The sequence below is a fragment of the Anomaloglossus baeobatrachus genome, chromosome 8 (assembly GCF_048569485.1).
Source record: "Anomaloglossus baeobatrachus isolate aAnoBae1 chromosome 8, aAnoBae1.hap1, whole genome shotgun sequence".
NCBI lineage: Eukaryota > Metazoa > Chordata > Amphibia > Anura > Aromobatidae > Anomaloglossus > Anomaloglossus baeobatrachus.
In genome coordinates this window covers 217,108,641-217,134,455 of record NC_134360.1, presented here as the reverse complement: position 1 = coordinate 217,134,455, position 25,815 = coordinate 217,108,641, and the positions used below count along the sequence as shown (strand labels likewise).

At 53.5% G+C, this 25,815-nt stretch overlaps 1 protein-coding gene across 2 annotated transcripts in view; it reads left to right on the top strand.

Annotated features, from left to right (window-relative positions):
- Positions 1-25,815, top strand: part of SLC6A9 (solute carrier family 6 member 9) — a 131,471-nt gene that overhangs the window by 80,972 nt on the left and 24,684 nt on the right. For both annotated transcript variants that reach the window (XM_075320196.1, XM_075320197.1), the window contains one exon: positions 17,543-17,699. In XM_075320196.1, the coding sequence (XP_075176311.1) occupies positions 17,543-17,699 (157 nt within the window). The remainder of the gene's footprint in view (positions 1-17,542; positions 17,700-25,815) is intronic.

Here is a 25,815-nt window from a genome sequence, read left to right as displayed (position 1 = left end):
GCAGGATCAGTAATGTAATGTATGTACAAAGTGACAGCACCAGCAGAATAGTGAGTTCAGCTCTGGGGTATAATCCAGGATCAGTAATGTCTGTGCAGTATAGTTGTAGTGTGGATGCCCCAGGTGATGGGAGTGGTCCGGGGGTCTGCAGCTTCTCTCTTCTTCATGCTTGCACCTTTCGTGCTGTTTGTCTTTTGCAGATATTGGGAGTGAGATGTCCGCAGTGATGTGGGGTTTGGGTCTTTGTGCCGGGGACATTGTGGGGGCGGCAGACGTGCTCCTGGCTGGTAATGGAAGCTTGTAATGTGGTTATTTCAGGCTGAGTGGCTGTGAATGCGGAGGACATCTGTGTGCGGCGCGCAGCTTCACACTTCCTGCATCCATGGCTGCCAATGTCCGACTCAATCACTGCACAAGGGCGGCCACGTCCCGGCACATTATCTGTGACAGCTATAGATGACGGCCTTATCGGACATGTTTGGGCCTGTGGTGGGAGCTTGGTGAAGGTGAAGTGCAGGGTGGGGTCCTAGACATCAGTTCCTACAGCAGCCCCTCCATTCTATGCATGTACCAGGCTGCTCAGGATGAGCAGAGCTTCACAGTCAGAGGTGCTGCAGTGTCCGCGCTCCTCAGGTCTCACCCCTCCTTGTGCACCCTCACTGCGGAGCACGCTGGTGCAAGGGTCAGAAGGCCATTATTGTATCCCCCAGCTCATGCAGTATCATTCCTTGTTATTATTATTATTATTATTATTTATTTATAGCGCACCATTGATTCCATGGTGCTGTACATGAGAAGGGGATACATACAGAATACATATATAAGTTACAATAGACAGACTAGTACAGAGGGAAGAGGGCCCTGCCCTTGCAGGCTTACATTCTATAGGATTTTGGGGAGGAGACAGTAGGTGGGGTGTAGGTTGGGCGGCAGCTCCGCACGGTGGTGGGGCGGCATCTCCGCACGGTGGTGGGGCGGCGGCTCCGCACGGTGGTGGGGCAGCATCTCCGCACGGTGGTGGGGCGGCGGCTCCGCACGGTGGTGGGGCAGCAGCTCCGCACGGTGGTGGGGCGGCGGTTCCGCACGGTGGTGGGACGGCAGCTCCGCACGGTGGTGGGGCGGCAGCTCCGCACGGTGGTGGGGTGGCAACTGCTATGGTGGTGTTGAAGCAGTGAGGTCATTGAAGGTTATAGGCATTTCTGAACAGATGAGTTTTCAAGTTCTGTTTGAAGTTTGCAAGTGTAGTAGATAGTCTGACGTGTTGAGGCAGCGAGTTCCAGGAAACTGGGGATGCTCGGGAGAAGTCTTTGAGTCGGTTGCGTGAGGAGCGAATGAGAGAGGAGGAGAGAAAGAGATCTTGGGAGGACCGGAGATTGCGTTTTGGAGAGTAGTGAGAAATTAGTTCAGAGATATACGGAGGAGATAGATTATGGATGGCTTTGTAGGTCAGTGTTAGTAATTTGAATTGGATACGGTGGAAGATTGGGAGCCAATGGAGGGATTTGTTGGTTGTAAGCGCTCTGCTTGCTGTCATAGAAGGTAGCCGAGTTTTTTTATTCATCCACCATGGGCTGGGATTAGATTTTCCAGATATTTTCATCATTTGCAACTTTTTTGAAAAATCTTGAAATTTGTCAAAGTTAAGATTCATCATCATCATCATCATCATCTGAGTCAGCGTATAAAACGTTTTCTCTATACAAGAAACATGAAAATCGGAAAGCACGATGATGACACGACGGCGCAGTCTTAAAAACACGGGAGCCTTCATGTAGTCTCTGCCATACACAGAAGCCTCGTGTCTTCTCTCCCCTACACAGGAGCCTCGTGTCTTCTCTCCCGTACACAGGAGCCTCGTGTCGTCTCTCCCGTACACAAGAGCCTCGTGTCGTTATACACAGGAGCCTCGTGTCGTCGTACACAGGAGCCTCGTGTCGTCGTACACAGGAGCCTTGTGTCGTCGTACACAGGAGCCTCGTGTCGTCATACACAGGAGCCTCGTGTCGTCGTACATAGGAGCCTCGTGTTGTCGTATACAGGAGCCTCGTGTCGTCATACACAGGAGCCTCGTGTCGTCGTACACAGGAGCCTCGTGTCGTCGTACACAGGAGACTCGTGTCGTCGTACACAGGAGATTTGTGCCGTCGTACACAGGAGCCTCGTGTCGACTCTCTCATACACAGGAGCCTCGTGTCTTCTTTCCCATACACAGGAGCCTTGTGTCGTCTGGGCCATCTCTCCCATACACATGAGCCTCGTGTCGTTTCTTCCGTACACAGGAGCCTCGTGTCGTCTCTCCCGTACACAGGAGCCTCGTGTCGTCTCCCGTACACAGGAGCATTGTGTCGTCGTACACAGGAGCCTCGTGTCATCGTACACAGGAGACTCGTGTCGTCATACACAGGAGCCTTGTGTCTTCTCTCCCATACACAAGAGCCTTGTGTCTTCTCTCCCGTACACAGGAGACTCGTGTTGTTGTACACAGGAGACTCGTGTCGTCTCTCCCGTACACAGGAGCCTCGTGTCTTCTCTCCTGTTCACAGGAGCGTTGTGTCATCTGGGCCGTCTCTCCCGTACACAGGAGCCTCGTGTCGTCTCTTCCGTACACAGGAGCCTCGTGTCGTTTCTCCCGTACAGAGGATCCTCGTGTCGTCTCTCCCGTACAGAGGATCCTCGTGTCGTCTCTTCCGTACACAGGAGCCTTGTGTCGTCTCTCCCGTACAGAGGAGCCTCGTGTCGTCGTACACAGGAGACTCGTGTTGTTGTACACAGGAGACTCGTGTCGTCTCCCCCGTACACAGGAGCCTCGTGCCGTCTCTCCCGTACACAGGCGCCTCGTGCCGTCTCTCCCGTACACAGGAGCCTTGTGCCGTCTCTCCCGCACACAGGAGCCTCATGCCTTCTCTCCCGTACACAGGAGCCTCGTGTCGTCTCTCCCGTACACAGGAGCCTCGTGCCGTCTCTCCCGTACACAGGAGCCTTGTGCCGTCTCTCCCATACACAGGAGCCTCATGCTGTCTCTCCCGCACACCGGAGCTTCGTGCCATCTCTCCCGCACACAGGAGCCTCGTGCCGTCTCTCCCGTACACAGGAGCCTGGTGTCGTCTCTCCCGTACACAGGCGCCTCGTGTCGTCTCTCCTGTACACAGGCGCCTCGTGTCGTCTCTCCCGTACACAGGAGCCTCGTGTCGTCTCTCCCGTACACAGGAGCCTCGTGTCGTCTCTCCCGTACACAGGAGCTTCGTGTCGTCTCTCCCGTACACAGGAGCCTCGTGTCGTCTCCCCGTACACAGGAGACTCGTGTCGTCATACACAGGAGCCTTGTGTCTTCTCTCCCATACACAAGAGCCTTGTGTCTTCTCTCCCGTACACAGGAGACTCGTGTTGTTGTACACAGGAGACTCGTGTCGTCTCTCCCGTACACAGGAGCCTCGTGTCTTCTCTCCTGTTCACAGGAGCGTTGTGTCATCTGGGCCGTCTCTCCCGTACACAGGAGCCTTGTGTCGTCTCTTCCGTACACAGGAGCCTCGTGTCGTCTCTCCCGTACAGAGGATCCTCGTGTTGTCTCTCCCGTACAGAGGATCCTCGTGTCGTCTCTTCCGTACACAGGAGCCTCGTGTCGTCTCTCCCGTACAGAGGAGCCTCGTGTCGTCGTACACAGGAGACTCGTGTTGTTGTACACAGGAGACTCGTGTCGTCTCCCCCGTACACAGGAGCCTCGTGCCGTCTCTCCCGTACACAGGCGCCTCGTGCCGTCTCTCCCGTACACAGGAGCCTCGTGCCGTCTCTCCCGCACACAGGAGCCTCATGCCGTCTCTCCCGTACACAGGAGCCTCGTGTCGTCTCTCCCGTACACAGGAGCCTCGTGCCGTCTCTCCCGTACACAGGAGCCTTGTGCCGTCTCTGCCATACACAGGAGCCTCATGCTGTCTCTCCCGCACACCGGAGCTTCGTGCCATCTCTCCCGCACACAGGAGCCTCGTGCCGTCTCTCCCGTACACAGGAGCCTGGTGTCGTCTCTCCCGTACACAGGCGCCTCGTGTCGTCTCTCCTGTACACAGGTGCCTCGTGTCGTCTCTCCCGTACACAGGAGCCTCGTGTCGTCTCTCCCGTACACAGGAGCCTCGTGTCGTCTCTCCCGTACACAGGAGCTTCGTGTCGTCTCTCCCGTACACAGGAGCCTCGTGTCGTCTCCCCGTACACAGGAGCCTCATGTCGTCTCCCCCGTACACAGGCGCCTCGTGCCGTCTCTCCCGTACACAGGAGCCTCGTGTCGTCTCTCCCGTACACAGGAGCCTCGTGTCGTCTCTCCCGTACACAGGAGCCTCGTGTCGTCTCTCCCGTACACAGGAGCCTCGAGTCGTCTCTCCCGTACACAGGAGCCTCGTGTCGTCTCTCCCGTACACAGGAGCCTCGTGTCGTCTCTCCCGTACACAGGAGCCTTGTGTCGTCTCTCCCGTACACGGGAGCCTCGTGTCGTCTCTCCCGTACACGGGAGCCTCGTGTCGTCTCTCCCGTACACGGGAGCCTCGTGTCGTCTCTCCCGTATACAGGAGCCTCGTGTCGTCTCTCCCGTACACAGGAGCCTCGTGCCGTCTCTCCCGTACACAGGCGCCTCGTGTCGTCTCTCCCGTACACAGGAGCCTCGTGTCGTCTCTCCCGTATACAGGAGCCTCGTGTCGTCTCTCCCGTACACAGGCGCCTCGTGTCGTCTCTCCCGTACACAGGAGCCTCGTGTCGTCTCTCCCGTACACAGGAGCCTCGTGTCGTCTCTCCCGTACACAGGAGCCTCGTGTCGTCTCTCCCGTACACAGGCGCCTCGTGTCGTCTCTCCCGTACACAGGAGCCTCGTGTCGTCTCTCCCGTATACAGGAGCCTCGTGTCGTCTCTCCCGTAGACAGGAGCCTCGTGTCGTCTCTCCCGTACACAGGAGCCTCGTGCCGTCTCTCCCGTACACAGGCGCCTCGTGTCGTCTCTCCCGTACACAGGAGCCTCGTGTCGTCTCTCCCGTACACAGGAGCCTCGTGTCGTCTCTCCCGTACACAGGAGCCTCGAGTCGTCTCTCCCGTACACAGGAGCCTCGTGTTGTCTCTCCCGTACACAGGAGCCTCGTGTCGTCTCTCCCGTACACAGGAGCCTCGTGTCGTCTCTCCCGTACACAGGAGCCTCGTGTCGTCTCTCCCGTACACAGGAGCCTCGTGTCGTCTCTCCCGTACACAGGAGCCTCGTGTCGTCTCTCCCGTACACAGGAGCCTCGTGTTGTCTCTCCCGTACACAGGAGCCTCGTGTCGTCTCTCCCGTACACAGGAGCCTCGTGTCGTCTCTCCCGTACACAGGAGCCTCGAGTCGTCTCTCCCGTACACAGGAGCCTCGTGTCGTCTCTCCCGTACACAGGAGCCTCGTGTCGTCTCTCCCGTACACAGGAGCCTCGTGTTGTCTCTCCCGTACACAGGAGCCTCGAGTCGTCTCTCCCGTACACAGGAGCCTCGTGCCGTCTCTCCCGTACACAGGCGCCTCGTGTCGTCTCTCCCGTACACAGGAGCCTCGTGTCGTCTCTCCCGTACACAGGAGCCTCGTGTCGTCTCTCCCGTATACAGGAGCCTTGTGTCGTCTCTCCCGTACACAGGAGCCTCGTGTCGTCTCTCCCGTACACAGGAGCCTCGTGTCGTCTCTCCCGTACACGGGAGCCTCGTGTCGTCTCTCCCGTACACGGGAGCCTCGTGTCGTCTCTCCCGTACACGGGAGCCTCGTGTCGTCTCTCCCGTACACAGGAGCCTCGTGTCGTCTCTCCCGTATACAGGAGCCTCGTGTCGTCTCTCCCGTACACAGGAGCCTCGTGCCGTCTCTCCCGTACACAGGCGCCTCGTGTCGTCTCTCCCGTACACAGGAGCCTCGTGTCGTCTCTCCCGTATACAGGAGCCTCGTGTCGTCTCTCCCGTACACAGGTGCCTCGTGTCGTCTCTCCCGTACACAGGAGCCTCGTGTCGTCTCTCCCGTACACAGGAGCCTCGTGTCGTCTCTCCCGTACACAGGAGCCTCGTGTCGTCTCTCCCGTATACAGGAGCCTCGTGTCGTCTCTCCCGTACACAGGCGCCTCGTGTCGTCTCTCCCGTACACAGGAGCCTCGTGTCGTCTCTCCCGTACACAGGAGCCTCGTGTCGTCTCTCCCGTACACAGGAGCCTCGTGCCGTCTCTCCCGTACACAGGCGCCTCGTGTCGTCTCTCCCGTACACAGGAGCCTCGTGTCGTCTCTCCCGTATACAGGAGCCTCGTGTCGTCTCTCCCGTACACAGGAGCCTCGTGCCGTCTCTCCCGTACACAGGCGCCTCGTGTCGTCTCTCCCGTACACAGGAGCCTCGTGTCGTCTCTCCCGTACACAGGAGCCTCGTGTCGTCTCTCCCGTACACAGGAGCCTCGAGTCGTCTCTCCCGTACACAGGAGCCTCGTGTCGTCTCTCCCGTACACAGGAGCCTCGTGTCGTCTCTCCCGTACACAGGAGCCTCGTGTCGTCTCTCCCGTACACAGGAGCCTCGTGTCGTCTCTCCCGTACACAGGAGCCTCGTGTCGTCTCTCCCGTACACAGGAGCCTCGTGTCGTCTCTCCCGTACACAGGAGCCTCGTGTCGTCTCTCCCGTACACAGGAGCCTCGTGTCGTCTCTCCCGTACACAGGAGCCTCGTGTCGTCTCTCCCGTACACAGGAGCCTCGTGTCGTCTCTCCCGTACACAGGAGCCTCGAGTCGTCTCTCCCGTACGCAGGAGCCTCGTGTCGTCTCTCCCGTACGCAGGAGCCTCGTGTCGTCTCTCCCGTACGCAGGAGCCTCGTGTCGTCTCTCCCGTACGCAGGAGCCTCGAGTCGTCTCTCCCGTACACAGGAGCCTCGTGTCGTCTCTCCCGTACACAGGAGCCTCGTGTCGTCTCTCCCGTACACAGGAGCCTCGTGTCGTCTCTCCCGTACACAGGAGCCTCGTTTCGTCTCTCCCGTACACAGGAGCCTCGTGTCGTCTCTCCCGTACACAGGAGCCTCGTGCCGTCTCTCCCGTACACAGGAGCCTCGTGCCGTCTCTCCCGTACACAGGCGCCTCGTGCCGTCTCTCCCGTACACAGGAGCCTCGTGTCGTCTCTCCCGTACACAGGAGCCTCGTGTCGTCTCTCCCGTATACAGGAGCCTCGTGTCGTCTCTCCCGTACACAGGAGCCTCGTGCCGTCTCTCCCGTACACAGGAGCCTCGTGTCGTCTCTCCCGTACACAGGCGCCTCGTGTCGTCTCTCCCGTACACAGGCGCCTCGTGTCGTCTCTCCCGTACACAGGAGCCTCGTGTCGTCTCTCCCGTACACAGGCGCCTCGTGTCGTCTCTCCCGTACACAGGAGCCTCGAGTCGTCTCTCCCGTACACAGGAGCCTCGTGTCGTCTCTCCCGTACACAGGAGCCTCGTGTCGTCTCTCCCGTACACAGGAGCCTCGTGTCGTCTCTCCCGTACACAGGAGCCTCGTGTCGTCTCTCCCGTACACAGGAGCCTCGTGTCGTCTCTCCCGTACACAGGAGCCTCGTGTCGTCTCTCCCGTACACAGGAGCCTCGTGTCGTCTCTCCCGTACACAGGAGCCTCGTGTCGTCTCTCCCGTACACAGGAGCCTCGTGTCGTCTCTCCCGTACACAGGAGCCTCGTGTCGTCTCTCCCGTACACAGGAGCCTCCTGTCGTCTCTCCCGTACACAGGAGCCTCGTGTCGTCTCTCCCGTACACAGGAGCCTCGTGTCGTCTCTCCCGTACACAGGAGCCTCGTGTCGTCTCTCCCGTACACAGGAGCCTCGTGTCGTCTCTCCCGTACACAGGAGCCTCGTGTCGTCTCCCCCGTACACAGGAGCCTCGTGCCGTCTCTCCCGTACACAGGCGCCTCGTGCCGTCTCTCCCGTACACAGGAGCCTCGTGCCGTCTCTCCAGCACACAGGAGCCTCGTGCCGTCTCTCCCGCACACAGGAGCCTCGTGCCGTCTCTCCCGCACACAGGAGCCTCGTGCCGTCTCTCCCGTACACAGGAGCCTCGTGCCGTCTCTCCCGTACACAGGAGCCTCGTGCCGTCTCTCCCGCACACAGGAGCTTCGAGCCGTCTCTCCCGCACACAGGAGCCTCGTGCCGTCTCTCCCGTACACAGGAGCCTCGTGTCGTCTCTCCCGTACACAGGCGCCTCGTGTCGTCTCTCCCGTACACAGGAGCCTCGTGCCGTCTCTCCCGTACACAGGAGCCTCGTGCCGTCTCTCCCGTACACAGGAGCCTCGTGCCGTCTCTCCCGCACACAGGAGCTTCGTGCCGTCTCTCCCGCACACAGGAGCCTCGTGCCGTCTCTCCCGTACACAGGAGCCTCGTGCCGTCTCTCCCGTACACAGGCGCCTCGTGTCGTCTCTCCCGTACACAGGAGCCTCGTGTCGTCTCTCCCGTACACAGGAGCCTCGAGTCGTCTCTCCCGTACACAGGAGCCTCGTGTCGTCTCTCCCGTTCACAGGAGCCTCGAGTCGTCTCTCCCGTACACAGGAGCCTCGTGCCGTCTCTCCCGCACACAGGAGCTTCGTGCCGTCTCTCCCGCACACAGGAGCCTCGTGCCGTCTCTCCCGTACACAGGAGCCTCGTGCCGTCTCTCCCGTACACAGGCGCCTCGTGTCGTCTCTCCCGTACACAGGAGCCTCGAGTCGTCTCTCCCGTACACAGGAGCCTCGTGTCGTCTCTCCCGTTCACAGGAGCCTCGAGTCGTCTCCCCATTTGACAGAATAGTGTCCTCCCGTCACTGGCCATCCATGGTCCTGTTCACACTGCCGATGGCTGGATGTGCCTCCTGTCCTCTGGATGTTTTGTGCATTGGCCATTCCTCGTCTTCATCCTGAGTGTCCACAGCGTAGATGTCACCATCCTCCATATGACAGAATAGTGTCCGCACGTCGCCGTCCATGGTCCTGTTCACACTGACGATGGCTAGATGTGGCTCCTGTCCTCTGGACGTTTTCTGCGTTGCCCATTACTCGTCTTCATCCTCCATATGACAGAAGAATAGTATCCTCACGTCGCCGGCCATTGTGTGTCTGCCTATAACTCTCCTCCTTTGTGTGTGGGGGCGATTCAGGAGCTGCGGTTTTGTGATCGTCTCATGGACGCAGCGGAAGGACGCCCTCCCCGGACACAGGCTGACAGCGGAAGATGCGCTTCCCAAAACGTAAATCAGCCATGTCCGGACAATCGGCACTGAGGCCGGGACGGCCCACATTGGCCATTGCTTCCATTCATAGCAGAGGAGCCAGACAGCAGAGATTGCGCCACAGAATAAAGGCTTTGTGGACAGAAACCTCACATTAGCATCTGAAAAACAAAGGAGCCGCAGGAGAGCGTGAGACCCTCACTGATCAGCACTGCCCATGGAGTGGGAACACCGGCCACAGCCCCCAATACTCCACTCTGAATCTGCAGTCTTCCTCTGCTGACCGGGAAGCCCCCGCAGTTAAAACCTCCACAGGACGGGGTGGACCCTGCTGCAGATTGCACACGGAGGAGCAGAATCTCTCCCAGTAGCTTCACTTCCTGCCTGGCCTGGTTTACCTGGGAGACAACATGGCTGACCTGGTCTGCCTTCTCTGCTTACATAGCACCTATGGAGAGGGGGCTGCAGACTATCCTGGGCGTGGTACATAACAATTATAGAGAAGGGGCTGCAGACGATCTTATCCGTGGTACATAACACCTATGGAGAAGAGGCTGTAAATGATCCCGGCCATGGTACATAACACCTATGGAGAAGGGGCTGCAGACAATCCCAGCCGTGGTATATAACACCTTTGGAGAAGGGGCTGCAGACGGTGACGGCCGTGGTACATAACACCTATGGAGTAGGGGCTGCAGATGGTGCCGGCCGTGATATATAACACCTATGGAGAAGGGTCTGCAGACAATTCCGGCCGAGGTACATAACACCTATGGAGAAGGGGCTGCAGACGGTGCCGGCCGTGATATATAACACCTATGGAGAAGAGGTTACACTGCAGCATTACACAGCGGTATATTGTGCCAGAGCATTACACAGCAGCAGACTGAGGAATTACACAGCAGCACATTGTGGCGCAGCATTACACAGCGGCACATTGTGGCGCAGCATTACACAGCAGCAAACCGCGGCATTACACAGCGGCACATTGCGGCCCAGAATTACACAGCAGCACATTGTAGCCCAGCATTACACAGCAGCAGACTGAGGCATTATACAGTGGCACATTTCGGAGTAGCATTACACAGCAGCAGACTGAGGCATCATACAGTGGCACATTGCGGTGTAGCATTACACAGCAGCAGACTGAAGCATTACACAGTGGCACATTGCGGCACAGCAACATACAGCAACAGACCGCGGAAGTACACAGTGGCACATTGCGGCGCAGCATTACACAGCAGCAGACCGCAGCATTACATAGCGGCACATCGCTCTCTGGCTGGCAGATCCGTGCAGGGAGCAGCGGATGTCACATCACTAATTAGATGTCACGCTTTGGCGCACACAGACGCCTGATCCCAGCGCCTGCAGAGCTCAGCATTTGTAGACTGTCAGGGACAGTTGTGTGCAGCCAGATTCCGCCACACGTGACCAGTGAAGAACTACTATCCCCAGCAGAGTGCAAAGGAGACAAAAACCTCCAAAATGCCATAATAAGAGGTCACATGGTCTACAGTAACCGGCGGAGAGGACCAAACAATGGCGACTGAAGAAACATGAGAAGTGTGTAATGAAACACAGGAAGACAAAATATAAATTGACAAGGGCGAAACGCGTCGGGCATTTCTTGAACTTCTGTATACCTAATATGATTCATGTCCGTAATGGGCATTTGTTGTACCAACTACATGTGAACTGTGTCTATAATTGACAATAGCATATCATGGTCTCTATCTATGTGACTCTTACTTCTATCCTCTATACTGAGCACATGGACTCCTATTACATGACTATATCCCAAGACCCTACCCTCATTCACCCAAGTAGTGATACAGACAAATTAGCTACTGCGGACTGAGCACCTCTTCCTCACTTTGGTGTTACCAGTGTTGGGGTTGTTTCTATCTGTTAGGGGATTTCACCCTTGAGGGAGGGACAGATTAGGGGTAAGTCGTCGAGGAACGGGGGCGTCTTTACCCTAGGACGCCGACCCCCGTTTTTGAGGAAGGGTCAGGTAAGGGCATTTACCTCCTCCCTTTCTTAATAACTTTTTTAATGTATGTGTTGTAAGTGATTTCTGATTAATAAAAAATATTTTTTTTATATAAAGTAGCTACATCTTGGTTTGCAATAAATTCTACTTTACATTATCCAAATTGTATATAAATTAACAGTTGTGTGCAGCCAGATTCCGCCACACGTGACCAGTGAAGAACTACTATCCCCAGCAGAGTGCAAAGGAGACAAAAACCTCCAAAATGCCATAATAAGAGGTCACATGGTCTACAGTAACCGGCGGAGAGGACCAAACAATGGCGACTGAAGAAACATGAGAAGTGTGTACTGAAACACAGGAAGACAAAATATAAATTCACAGAGGTGAAGCGACACGAGCAACAAATAATCACAGGTCAGTCCGGCCCGGACGCCATGATAAGGCGAATGCAACAGATAAAGTGCAGAATCCGCAGATGAGACAATGTCCATGACGGTGACTGAGAACCACCAGTCAGAGACCCGTGTTGTATGGTTGCGCACGCCTGCTCCAGTATGTAAGTGCACACACCCCAACGTACGTTTCGCGTTTTGTTTAGTCCATAGCTTCATCAGGTGGAGGAGAATGGCTGCTGCATTCGGGCGGGCAGATAGGCCGTGAGGTCACACCATGCATGCTCGGGAGCGGGGACGCGTCACCCTGGCTCCTGAGCATATGCGCAGGAAACCCATTGACAGCCAAAGTGCCAGCACGGAGTGAGCCATTGGTGCGTGCTTGAGCACAGCAATATCGGGGTCCACCAGCAGCATCTGCTGATTGTGCACTGTATCTGTTGCATTCATCGTATCATGGCATCCAGGTCGGACTGATCTGTGATTATTCCACGCTCACGCCGCTCCAGCTCTGTGATTTTACCTTTTGTCTTCTTGTGTTTAACCACCGTTATCAAGTTTCTTCAGTAAATCGCCATTTTTTATCCTATCCTGTGTGATACTGCGTGCTGAGTTGTGCATCTAATCCTATCCTGTGTAATACAGTCTGCTGAGCTGTGTATCTATCTAATCCTATCCTGAATGATACTCTCTGCTGTATCGTGTATCTAATCTTGTGTGATACTGTCTGCTGAGCTGTGTATCTAATCCTGTGTGATATTGTCTGCCATTTTTTCAAATACACTTATCACATAATCCTGATTTACACGACGACATTTCCTGATGACATTTTCCTCTCTGGGACGAGAACTGAGTCCATTGTGCGGTAGAAACAATAACAATAATGCTCTATATAAAGACATCTGTGTAGGAAAAGGAGCACGAGACGCCGCTGATCTCCACCAGAACCACCACCAGCCGCCAACTACACAAAGAGATCAATAGCAATAATAAATCCTGTATTATACTCCAGAGCTGCACTCACTATTCTGCTGGTGCAGTCACTGTGTACATACATTACTGATCCTGAGTTATATCCTGCATTATACTCCAGAGCTGCACTCACTATTCTGCTGGTGCAGTCACTGTGTACATGCATTACTGATCCTGAGTTATATCCTGCATTATACTCCAGAGCTGCACTCACTATTCTGCTGGTGCAGTCACTGTGTACATGCATTACTGATCCTGAGTTATATCCTGCATTATACTCCAGAGCTGCACTCACTATTCTGCTGGTGCAGTCACTGTGTACATGCATTACATTACTGATCCTGAGTTACATCCTGTATTAAACTCCAGAGCTGCACTCACTATTTTGCTGGTTGTTATTGGAAACAATCAGTAAGCTTGTGGACAGGCAGCCTATTACAGCTTAGCTGAGGTATTATAAGGTTTCTTTCACACGTCCGTGTTTAAACACGCACATGTCACACGTACCGGTATTGTCATCCGTGTGACCAGTACAAACACATGATACTGAAATGAATGGTTTTTTAATGTGTAAAAGATGGGCAAAGCCTGAAAACTATAGCTGGATGGAGAGATCGAAAGAAAGTAAATAGGAAAGAACAGATAAAACAGATAGAATAACTCCATAGATCTACACATAGCTTGGACAGCTGTTTGCAGCATTTTTATTTTTTAATTAAAAAAAAAATGACGTGGTGTCCCCCTCCCCATTATTCATATCCAGCACAGGAACAGCAGCAGCTGAAGGCGGCAACCCTCACTCTCTACTCCACCATGGCTGGTTATGACAAATAGAGGGGATCCCACGCTTATTTTTTTAATTATTTGATTAAAAAAAAAATTACGTGGGGTCCTCCCCTGTTTTTTTAACAGCAGCCAAGGTGCAGCAGACAACTGGGGGCTGATATTATTAGTGTGGGAAGGGCCATCGTTATTTGCCCCTTTCCAGCCTAATAATAGCAGCCCACAGCTGCCCCAGAAATGGCGGATCCAATAGATGTGCCAATTCTGGTGCTGGACCCGGCTCATCCTGTTGCTCTGGTGAAGTTGCAAACGGGGTAATATTTGTGGGGTTGATGTCAGCTGTGAATTGCCAGCTGGTATCAAGCCCTGGTGGTAGTAATGAGTGGCGTCTAGCAGACACCCCCATTACTAATCCAGTAGTTGAAAGTAGAATTATAATTTTTATTTGAACACAACCCCCCCCCCCCCCCGACTCCAGCTTTTGTCCAGCCCCCGCTCAGCCCTCGTTCAGTTCTCGTTCAGTCCTCATTCAACCCTCGTTAAGCCCTCGTTCACCAATTTTTCTTTACTTTTTAAAGATATAAAAGGTCCGCCGTAATCTGTGAGGTCGCACGACGTTCCCCAAAAGCGAACTTGAAAAGACACAAAAAGAGAAAATTATTCAATAAATAAAGACAAGAAACGCCCTCTTTTCCAATTTATTTCCCAGTGAAATCCCTAATCCTGGTCTGGTGTAATCCAATAAGGTGGGGCCCACGTGGATCACATACTGCTGGCACATTCAATGAAGAACCGAACGTTCACCATTGATTGTGAGAGCAGCCCCTGCAGGCACACACGCACTGCTGTGTATGCTTCCCTGCAATAACCTGATAAGACCTCATAAGGTGAGCCCAGATCACCGCAGGGATGCCCTCAACAGTGTGTGTGTGGCAGTGACGTCATGGTTTCATTGGTGTTCCCAATGAACTCTGATGAACCTGTGATGTCACTGCCACGACACCTCTAGTAGCGCGGGTTGCTCGGTAGTGACTTCAGGAGGTCATCCGAGTTCATTGCATACTCTGATTAAACCATGATGTCACTGCCGCGACCGCACACACTGCTAGATTCTCACCTGTCTCCGGCACTGCTACGTTTTCCAGGTCAGCAGTGCAGTGAATATTCATGAGCGGCCCAGAAGCAAGTGACAGCAACGCTGGAGACATCAGTGGTGGAGACAGGTGAGTTTAAAAGCATTTTATTTCACAGACACGTGTTTTCTCCGGTACGTGTCACACTAATGTCACATGGATCACATCAGTGTGCGGTCCGTGTCACATCCGTGTTGCCATAGAAAAACAGACATGTCTGCGTGTAGAGCACATGGACACACGGTACTTGTGAAAACACGAAGGTGTGCACAGACCATTGATTTTAATGGGTCTACGTGTCTCCGGTACATGGGAAAACGGACGTCATACGTACCAGAAACACGGACGTGTGCAAGAGGCCTAAGGGATAGTTCACATGGGGCAAATCTGTATTTAAATCTGTCACCAGGTATTTTCTCCCCCATCTGAGAGCAGCATAATGTAGGGTCAGAGCACCTGATTCCAGCGCTGTGTCACTTACTGAGCTGTCTGCTGTCTCCTCCAGAGATGTGTCACTTACTGAGCTGTCTGCCATCTCCTCCAGTGATGTCTCGTTAATGAGCTGTTTGCTCTCTCTTCTGCTGATTCCAGCGATGTGTCACTTAATGAGCTGTCTGCTGTCTCCTCTGCTGATTCCAGTGATGTCACTTACTGAGCTGTCTGCTGTCTCCTCCAATAATGTGTCACTTACTGAGCTGTCTGCTGTCTCTTCTGCTGATTCCAGAGGTGTCACTTACTGAGCTGTTTGCTGTCTCTTCTACTGATTCCAGCGATGTGTCACTTACTGAGCTGTCTGCTGTCACCTCTGCTGATTCCAGTGATGTGTCACTTACTGAGCTGTCTGCCGTCTCCTTCAATTATGTCATTACTGACCTGTCTGCTGTCTCCTCCAGTGATGTGTCACTTACTGAGCTGTCTGCTGTCTCTTCTGCTGATTCCAGAGGTGTCACTTACTGAGCTGTTTGCTGTCTCTTCTGCTGATTCCAGCGATGTGTCACTTACTAAGCTATCTGCTGTCACCTCTGCTGATTCCAGTAATGTGTCACTTACTGAGCTGTCTGCCGTCTCCTTCAGTGATGCCATTACTGAGCTGTCTGCTGTCTCCTCCAGTGACGTGTAATTACTGAGCTGTCTGCCGTCTCCTCCAGTGATGTGTCACTTATTGGGCTGTCTGCTGTCTCCTCTGCTGATTCCAGTGATGTGTCACTTACTGAGCTGTCTGCCGTCTCCTCTGCTGCAGATCTCACAGTTTTATACAGAGCTCATGAATATGCTGGACTGCCGGCAGCACGTCAAACAATCCTCTAATGATAATCTCCTGTTGATTAACCAGTGATTTTAGATTTTAGAATTTGAGATTTGTAATTCATTTTTTTATTTATAGCGGAAAAACACTGATGACACGCGGATGACATACTGATGACACGCTGATGATACACTGATGACACGCTGATGATACACTGATGACACACTGATACACTGATGATACACTGATGACACACTGATGATACACTGATGATACATTGGTGGCACACTGATGACACGCTGATGATACACTGATGACACACTGTTGATACACTGATGACACGCTGGTGGCACACTGATGATACACTGATGACACGCTGGTGGCACACTGATGACACACTGATGACACGCTGATGACACACTGATGACACGCTGATGATACACTGATGACACACTGATGACACGCTGATGATACACTGATGACACACTGATGACACGCTGATGATACACTGATGAGACGCTGATGACATGCTGATGAAACACTGGTGGCACACTGATGACACGCTGATGACACACTGATGACATACTGGTGACACACTGATGGCACGCTGATGACACGCTGATGACACGCTGATGACACGCTGATGAAACACTGGTGGCACACTGATGACACGCTGATGACACGCTGGTGGCACACTGATGACACACTGATGACACGCTGATGACACACTGATGAAACGCTGATGATACACTGATGACACGCTGATGACACGCTGATGATACACTGATGACACACATGACACGCTGATGATACACTGAGACGCTGATGACATGCTGATGAAACACTGGTGGCACACTGATGACACGCTGATGACACACTGATGGCACGCTGATGACACGCTGATGACACGCTGATGAAACACTGGTGGCACACTGATGACACGCTGAAGACACACTGATGACATACTGGTGACACACTGATGGCACGCTGATGACACGCTGATGAAACACTGGTGGCACACTGATGACACACTGATGACACACTGGTGACACACTGATGGCACGCTGATGACACGCTGATGATACACTGATGACACGCTGATGACACGCTGATGATACACTGATGACACGCTGATGACACACTGGTGACACACTGATGGCACGCTGATGGCACAGTGATGACACACTGATGGCACGCTGATGATACGCTGATGGCACGCAGGTGATACACTGGTGGCAAACTGATGATACACTGGTGGCACACTGGTGATACACTGGTGATACACCTCTTGTGGCCCTAGGCCCCACATTTGCTGATGCAGCCTGAGGTGTTGATGCTGCAGGTATTACCCTTAACCCTTTATTTTCCACTCTCCCTGCGGTCGCCTGCTGCGCTCAGTGAAGATGAATCTTTGTGTTTTCGGCTGTCGGATGTGCTCTGGACTGGAAAAGCCTCTTGTGATCATTGTACTGAGTGTTGGCAGCTGCGCTGGCGACTGGCGCCAGGGCTTCTTATAATTGGTGGCCATCCCGTCTATGACCTGAGAAGACTGGTAGAAGCCCGTGCTGCCCCTCTGCTTCCTCACCCTCACCCCACATCAGTTCCTCTGACATTTGTAATCTCTGCTTGCTGTCAGTGAACAGAAACCTTCCTAATCAGGACCCCGGCACATAGAGATCCAGCACAGTGTACCAGGCAGTGCACCGGTGTGACAAGGACAGGTGGCACTGATACCGAAGGAGACTAAGCAGGACTGGACATGATGCCTGGTGGGACTGAGAATATTGGGAGATGTAGTCATACCTGTGTCATTAATACTCTGACTCTCCCTTACAGAATGGTGCGGTGCCCGGCGAAGCCACCAAGAGGGACGAGAACGTGAAGAGAGGAAACTGGGGCAATCAGATCGAGTTTGTCCTGACAAGTGTGGGTTACGCGGTGGGACTGGGCAACGTCTGGAGGTTCCCATATCTCTGCTACAGGAATGGAGGAGGTGAGCGACCCCCCTAGGGAAGAGCTGCAGATAGGGGTGATATGGGAGGAGGTGAGCGAGCCCCCAAGGAAGAGCTGCAGATAGGGGTGATATGGGAGGAGGTGACCGACCCCCCGGGAAGAGCTGCAGATAGGGGTGATATGGAAGGAGGTGAGCGACCCCCAAGGAAGAGCTGCAGATAGGGGTGATATGGGAGGAGGTGAGCAACCCCCCGGGAAGAGCTGCAGATAGGGGTGATATGGGAGGAGGTGAGCGACCCCCCGGGAAGAGCTGCAGATAGGGGTGATATGGGAGGAGGTGAGCGACCCCCAAGGAAGAGCTGCAGATAGGGGTGATATGGGAGGAGGTGAGCGACCCCCAAGGAAGAGCTGCAGATAGGGGTGATATGGGAGGAGGTGAGCGACCCCCAAGGAAGAGCTGCAGATAGGGGTGATATGGGAGGAGGTGACCGACCCCCCGGGAAGAGCTACAGATAGGGGTGATATGGGAGGAGGTGAGCGACCCCCTGGGAAGAGCTGCAGATAGGGGTGATATGGGAGGAGGTGAGCGACCCCCAGGGAACAGCTGCAGATAGGGGTGATATGGAAGGAGGTGAGCGACCCCCGGGAAGAGCTGCGGATAGGGGTGATATAGGAGGAGGTGAGCGACCCCCCCGGGAAGAGCTGCAGATAGGGGTGATATAGGAGGAGGTGGGCGACCCCCGGGAAGAGCTGCGGATAGGGGTGATATAGGAGGAGGTGAGCGACCCCCCCGGGAAGAGCTGCAGATAGGGGTGATATAGGAGGAGGTGGGCGACCCCCGGGAAGAGCTGCAGATAGGGGTGATATAGAAGGAGGTGAACGACCCCCCCCCGGGAAGAGCTGCAGATAGGGGTGATATGGAAGGAGGTGGGCGACCCCCGTGAAGAGCTGCAGATAGGGGTGATATGGAAGGAGGTGGGCAGCGTGCCCCACTCCTACTGAGCGTCTACTGCATATATCTATATACTGTATGTGTCCTATGGTGTCTGTACGTAATGTATGTTCTGTGATGGATTATGGGAAGATATTATATTGTTATTAGGTTATAGTATGAAACACACCAACGATGGGAAACACCATAGGAATAATAGGAAAGGTAAGGTTTGCAACGTAGGGACAAGTTTGGGTACTTTCACACTTGCGTTTATTTCCTTCCGTTACAATCCGTCCTTTTGGAAAACAGCGGAATCCGTTAACGGATTACGCTATTTCCCATAGACTTGTATGGGTGACGGATTGTACCAAAAGGACCTGCGTTGCTTCCGCTGGGCGACGCTCCATTGCTTCCGCCTAGCGGGAGGAACGCAGCATGTAACTTTGTTTTGAGCAGCGGAATCCTCTGGATTTCACTGCGCATGCTCTTTTTTTTTTTTTTTAAATCAAACTTTATTTTGGCTCGCAGTGGCCGAACGTTCAGCTGAGCGCCTGGCCGTCGGCAAGCAACAGCGCTCAGCTGAGCGACCAGCCACCAGCATTTCCGGCCGCCGGCAAGTCACAGCGCTCAGCTGAGCGCCCGCCCGCCGGCATGCCCGGGCGCCGGCAAGTGACAGCGCTCAGCTGAGCGACCGGCCGCCAGCATGCCCGGCCGCCGGCAAGTCACAGCGCTCAGCTGAGCGCCCGCCCGCCGGCATGCCCGGGCGCCGGCAAGTGACAGCGCTCAGCTGAGCGCCCGCCCGCTGGCATGCCCGGCCGCCGGCAAGTGACAGCGCTCAGCTGAGCGCCCGCCCGCCGGCATGCCCGGGCGCTGGCAAGTGACAGCGCTCAGCTGATCACCGGCTGTCGGCTGCAGGGAGCGATCAGCTGATCACCCGGCGGCTGGCTACTGGGAGCGATCAGCTGATCACCCGGCGGCCGGCTGCAGGGAGCGATCAGCTGATCGTTCACAATAGTCTGCCGCTGGTAAAACTGTAAAAAAAATAAAAAAAAACGAATTGCGTTGTTTTGCAGCATCCGTTGCATCCGTTGTGCCACTATATGCAACACATCCGTTGCATCCATTACACAACGCAATGCAACGGATACCGTTCAACGCAAGTGTGAAACTAGCCTTTGCAGGAGGGGGAGAAGTGGTAGATATAGTGTGGTAGCAATATGTGTTATGTGCAGGTGCCCAGAGATAGATACAGTGGTCGCCTAGGAGTCGAAACACAGTGGGAGGAGCAGAGAGCTGATGAGGCGGCCGGACGAGAAAGTCAGGGCAGTTCTGCATATGGTTTCCTGGGATAACGAGCTCTGTATCAGGGTCCGCTCAGGCCTCAGGATGTTTCCTCCATTATGTCAAAAGGATACGACAGGCCGCAAAGGCAAGAGACTGGGAACGCAGGAGTCAGACGCGGCTGCTGGAGAGCTAATACCCACAGCTAAGGCTGGACAGAAGGTTACTCCATAGAAGAGCGGCAGCAGAACAGGAACGCAGGAGGAAAGTGGCCATGTCTGTCCGGGACAGTTTATTCTGAAGGTGTCTTCCATGAAAACTGTGTGCCAAATAAAGAGTTTGAGTTATAAAGAGACAGTTTCTGTGATGTGTTACCCAACTACGTCTGTGACGGTGACCGGCGATGGGGAGACGGAGGAGCCGCTAAAGACACAAATAGGTATCGCACCCCCTGGCCATGGCGGAACACATGCACGTCACCAGCTTGAGGAAGGAGAGTGGAGCCCTGCCGGCCATCACCTGGCTCCCCCTTCAAGTGGTGCTGCGAGCAGGGTCGAACCTCGCATAATGTGTGAAGATGGAATGCGGTGATGATGCATGAAGAAAACAAGATGTTTAACCACGAGGAAAAAAAGACAGATATGGCTGAAGCCAGAATGCTGGGAACACACGTTGTGAGTGTATTCAACATAAGAGAATGTGAAACGCAGTCTCGAATGTGAAGAAGCTGGGAATGAAGCAACACCCCGCCTACAGAATAACCCACCTACAGAGGAACCCGCCTACAGAAGAATCTGCCAACAGAAAAACCCGCCTACAGAAGAACCCACCTACAGAAAAACCCACCTACAGAAAAACGCGCCTACAGAAGAACCCGCCTACAGAAAAACCTGCTAACAGAAGAATCCGCCTACAGAAGAACCCGCAAGAACTTGGCAAGTTCATCAGAATGTAAGAAAAATGTCGTGAAGCACTGCATCACATGTTCAGAAGCTGAGAGTTAAGCCACGCCCCGTGAAGATTGGTACTCACTTCCGGCAGGTGCATCAGAAAGTAAGAGACCGCCTTTCCCGAGAAGCTGAGGGGAAATGGGCAATAGCACAGAAAAAACGGGAGGACGACGTCCGGAAAAGGGAGACTCCCCAAACTTTGCCAATTGACGCCATTATGGAATTTGATCTTAAGTGAGAAGGAACAAGAGAGTATGTCTGCCTTCAAGAGTATGGAGACCCAGACTGAGACGCAGCCACGTGTCGCTATCAGCCACTGTCAGTGGAGAGAGTGCATCGCAGTTGCGCAATGGGAGGAAGTGCAGCCTGGAGGCCTTGAAGTTGAAGCCTTCTCCACCCAGTGCCCCTGTGGTGACATTGGAGCAGTCGGCCGCGGAGACGACTGCCCCGCAGCCCTGTGGCCGTGGTGAAAGACTGCAGCAACTGCGCACACGGCTGATGGCATTGGAGCTGGACTCTGAGGAACCGTCCTCAGAACCTGATACTGTTGAGCTGCCAGAACCCAAGCACAAGGAAGAAGAGCCCTTGGCTAAGAAGTCACCTCCTTGTGTCTATGTAGAACTGATGCCCCGGACTACACAACCAGAATAGCTTAAGTGGGTATCTTAGGTTATTGGCCAGAAGAAAAAGAGGGAAAAATGGATTCAGGACCAATTACAGCTGCCTGTGACATGCCTGCGCCGGGGCCGTAGGGCACTTGTTACTGGGCCACAGTTCTGCTTCTGGGATGCTGCGGTAGCGGCAAGACGCGGTTCCGGGACCCTGGCGGTGTCAGTTCAAATGGGAAGGGGATAATAAGGATAGTTTGTGACGCCACCTGTTGTATACGGCAAGATTGGTGACGCCGCTGCAGGAGGGGACCTCTGATACAGATGGTGATGCAGCTTGGTTAATATAGCTCTCCACAGGTAGAGCTGGGCCCCAAGGCGGATGGGAGTTGTAGTAAGTGATGGCGGGGGTGTAGGGCCAGACGCACAGGTGAATAACGGAGCAACACAGGGATGCAGTCTCAAAGTTTTTACTCACTGTAGCAGGTTCCAAGGTAACACGGATAGTCAGTGACCGCCTTTGGAGTGCTGGCTTCCACTGTGATGGGCTCCAGTCGATCCTCGGTAGTTCGGAGGTCAAGACCGGTGTACGCTTCTAGTGTTCCTTCCCTGGTCGTCTTCCTGCGGTGACTTCTCTCCCGCCTGTTGCGTGCCTACGCACACAGTGCCCTGATCCAGTGTCCTCGGACCCTGTCTGGTGGCTTGAAGCTCAGTCCCTTGGCCCTATGTGGTCACCTTCCAGCGGATTCGTGTGCAGAGTTGGCTTTGATACTAGATGTTTCCTTAGCCTCTGGTTTTACTAGCGGAGCACGTTGGTTCTTCTCCTCTAGTCTAGGGACCAGTCCCCGTTCTGCGGCCAAGTCCCTCCACTCCAATATGTTGTATGTGGAACGAGACCACCGGTGTATGGCGCACTTTCCCGTAGACTCTAGGACCCTTTCTGTCTTGTGCCTGGGTCGAGCTGCACCAGCTCCAGACCACAGGTCTTTACTGTTCCACTGCTCCTTCTCAACTCGCCCCTCACTAACTAGACTCCACCCACAGGCCTGTTGGATTAGGGGGAGGGAGGTGTCATCACCAGTTGTGGCTATAATGACACCAAACCCTAACCCTGAACCGGTGGGGAGCTGCTAATTTAGATTGTTGTGTGTTTTGTGTGCATACTGGTTGATGACCGCTTCCTTACCCAGGATGGGGCACCACATCTCTGGCTGAGATGCAGTACCTCTGTGGCGACTGAAGCCTCAGGGGCGCCACACCTGGAGCAGAAGCTGTGGCTGGACGACTGACACATGGAATCATCTGGCATCTAGACTTAAAAGGTGGATATGTTTTTTTCAGGAGGCCACTATGGGAGGCAGAGTTTACGTGAACACTGGGTCCATACGTCAAGGACCCATGCTGACCTGGGGAGACCTCATCAAAGAAGATGGCCCTAGAGGGTGGCATGTGGTCACAGTATGCCGCGCTCAGCCCAGAGACCTGCACCCTTCGGCAGCTGTGTTCCCACCACCAGCAGTGCCCGCAGCCAGGGCCCCCGCAGTACCATGCTTGACCATGAGAGTAAGAGGAGACGGCGGAGATTTGGCTATTGGAAGAACGGCCACCCCTGTTGATCTACAAAGTAGAAGCTTGGATGAGTTACTAGGTATTCCGGCCATGGTTCACGTGGTGCAAGGTGCCCACTCTGCTGTGTATGTCAATGTGGCCGACTGGAAGGACCCCTGGATGGATGTGAGTGGTCACAGGAGTGCAGTGAGCCGTTCCCTGTACATTGTGCTTGTTGCACTGGAGAGCCACGAACTGTTTCCATTTCTGAAGGTAGTGGTCAGAAGGCCCTGCAGCAAGAGTAGCAGAAATAAAAGGTAAGGTTTACACCGTGTGCAGAATTATTAGGCAAATGAGTATTTTGATCACATGATACTTTTTATACATGTTGTCCTACTCCAAACTGTATAGGCTTGAGAGCCAACTACCAATTAAGTAAATCAGGTGATGTGCATCTCTGTAATGAGGAGGGGTGCGGTGTAATGACATCAACACCCTATATAAGGTGTGCTTATTTATTAGGCAACTTATTTTCCTTTGGCAAAATGGGTCAGAAGAGAGATTTGACAGGCTCTGAAAAGTCCAAAATTGTGAGGTGTCTTGCAGAGGGATGCAGCAGACTTGAATTTGCCAAAATTTTGAAGCGTGATCACCGAACAATGAAGCATTTCATGGCAAATAGCCAACAGGGTAGCAAGAAGCGTGTTGGGCAAAAAAGGCGCAAAATAACTGCAAATGAATTGAGGAAAATCAAGCGTGAAGCTGCCAAGATGCCATTTGCCACCAGTTTGGCCATATTTCAGAGCTGCAACGTTACTGGAGTATCAAAAAGCACAAGGTGTGCCATACTCAGGGACATGGCCAAGGTAAGGAAGGCTGAAAAATGACCACCTTTGAACAAGAAAGATAAGATAAAACGTCAAGACTGGGCCAAGAAATATCTTAAGACTGATTATTCAAAGGTTTTATGGAGTGATGAAATGAGTGACTTTTGATGGGCCAGAGGCTGGATCAGTAAAGGGCAGAGAGCTCCACTCCGACTCAGACGCCAGCAAGGTGGAGGTGGGGTACTGGTATGGGCTGGTATGGGCTGGAATCATCAAAGATGAAGAACTTGTGGGACCTTTTCGGGTTGAGGATGGAATGAAGCTCAACTCCCAGACCTACTGCCAGTTTCTGGAAGACAACTTCTTCAAGCAGTGGTACAGTAAGAAGTCGGTAACGTTCAAGAAAAACATGATTTTCATGCAGGACAATGCTCCATCACATGCATACATACTCTACAGCGTGGCTGGTCAGTAAAGGTCTAAAAGATTAAAAAATAATGACATGGCCCCCTTGTTCACCTGATCTGAACCCCATTGAGAACCTATGGTCCCTCATAAAATGTGAGATCTTCAGGGAGGGAAAACAGTACACCTCTCGGAACAGTGTCTGGAGGCTGTGGTGGCTGCTGCATGCAATGTTGATCGTAAACAGATCAAGCAACTGACAGAATCTATGGAACGTAGGCTGTTGAGTGTCATCATAGAGAAAGGTGGCTATATCGGGCACTAATTGTTTTGGGTTTTGTTTTTGCATGTCAGAAATGTTTATTTCTAAATTTTGTGTAGTTATATTGGTTTACCTGGTGAAAATAAACAAGTGAGATGAGAATATATTTGGTTTTTATTAAGTTGCCTAATCATTCTACACAGTAATAGTTACCTGCAAAAACAGATATCCTCCTAAGGCCTCTTTCACACGCACGTGCCTCCGGTACGTGTTTGGCAGTTTTCTCACGTACCGTAGACACGTACACACGGAGACCTAGGTATTCCTATGGTTTTGGACACACGTAAGTATTTGCGCACGGAACGTGTGTCCGTTCCGTACTTACGTATGTCCGTGAGTTTCTCACGCCGACATGTCCATTTTCTCTCCAGCATCACAGGTGTCACACGGAACGCAAACGTGTCACACGTAACAAACATGGACCACACGGATGTGTTCCGTGTGAAACGCACCGGAGAGAAGACATGTGTCTTCGAGAAAAAAAAACAAAACTTTACTCACCTTCTCCAGCCCTCCTGTCTCTGCCACTGCTATCACTTGCTGCTGACCACCGCTTATTATGCTCATTGAATATTCACATCACTGCAGCCGGAAGCAGCAGCAGCGGGGAGTCGGCAGGGCTGGAGACCGAAGATCAGCACCACGGACAGTGACGCCAGGGGCAGGTGAGCAGAAAGTGCCTGTTCTCCGTGTGTTATCACGGAGAACACACGGAGAACACACGTGAGCCATAAACACGGCTCACGTAGGGCATACCGCACCTTTGACACGTCCGTGAAAAACATGCATGGTTTTGAACGGACGTGTGAAAGAGGCCTAAGATAGCCAAATCTAAAAAAAAAACCACTCCAACTTCAAAACATATCAAGCCTGCTTTACACTCTGCAATGTATCTTACATTGTGTCGGCGGGCTCACGTCGTAAGTGACGCACATCCGGCATCATAAGTACAGACAGGTACGTGCGATTGCAATTGAACGTTAAAACGTTCATCGCATACACATCGTATCTGTCTCTAGAATTGCACGTCAGATTGTTCATCGTACCTGGGGTAGCACACATCGCAGTGTGTGACACCCCGGGAACGATGAACAGATCTTACCAGCGTCCTGTGGCTCCCGGCCCACAATGCGGAAGGAAGGAGGTGGGCGGGATGTTTACGTCCCGCTCAGCTCCGCCCCTCCGCTTCTATTGGCTGGCTGCCGCGTAACGTCGATGTGACGCCGAACGTCCCTCCCACTCCAGGAAGTGGACGTTCGCCGCCCACATCGAGGTCGTATG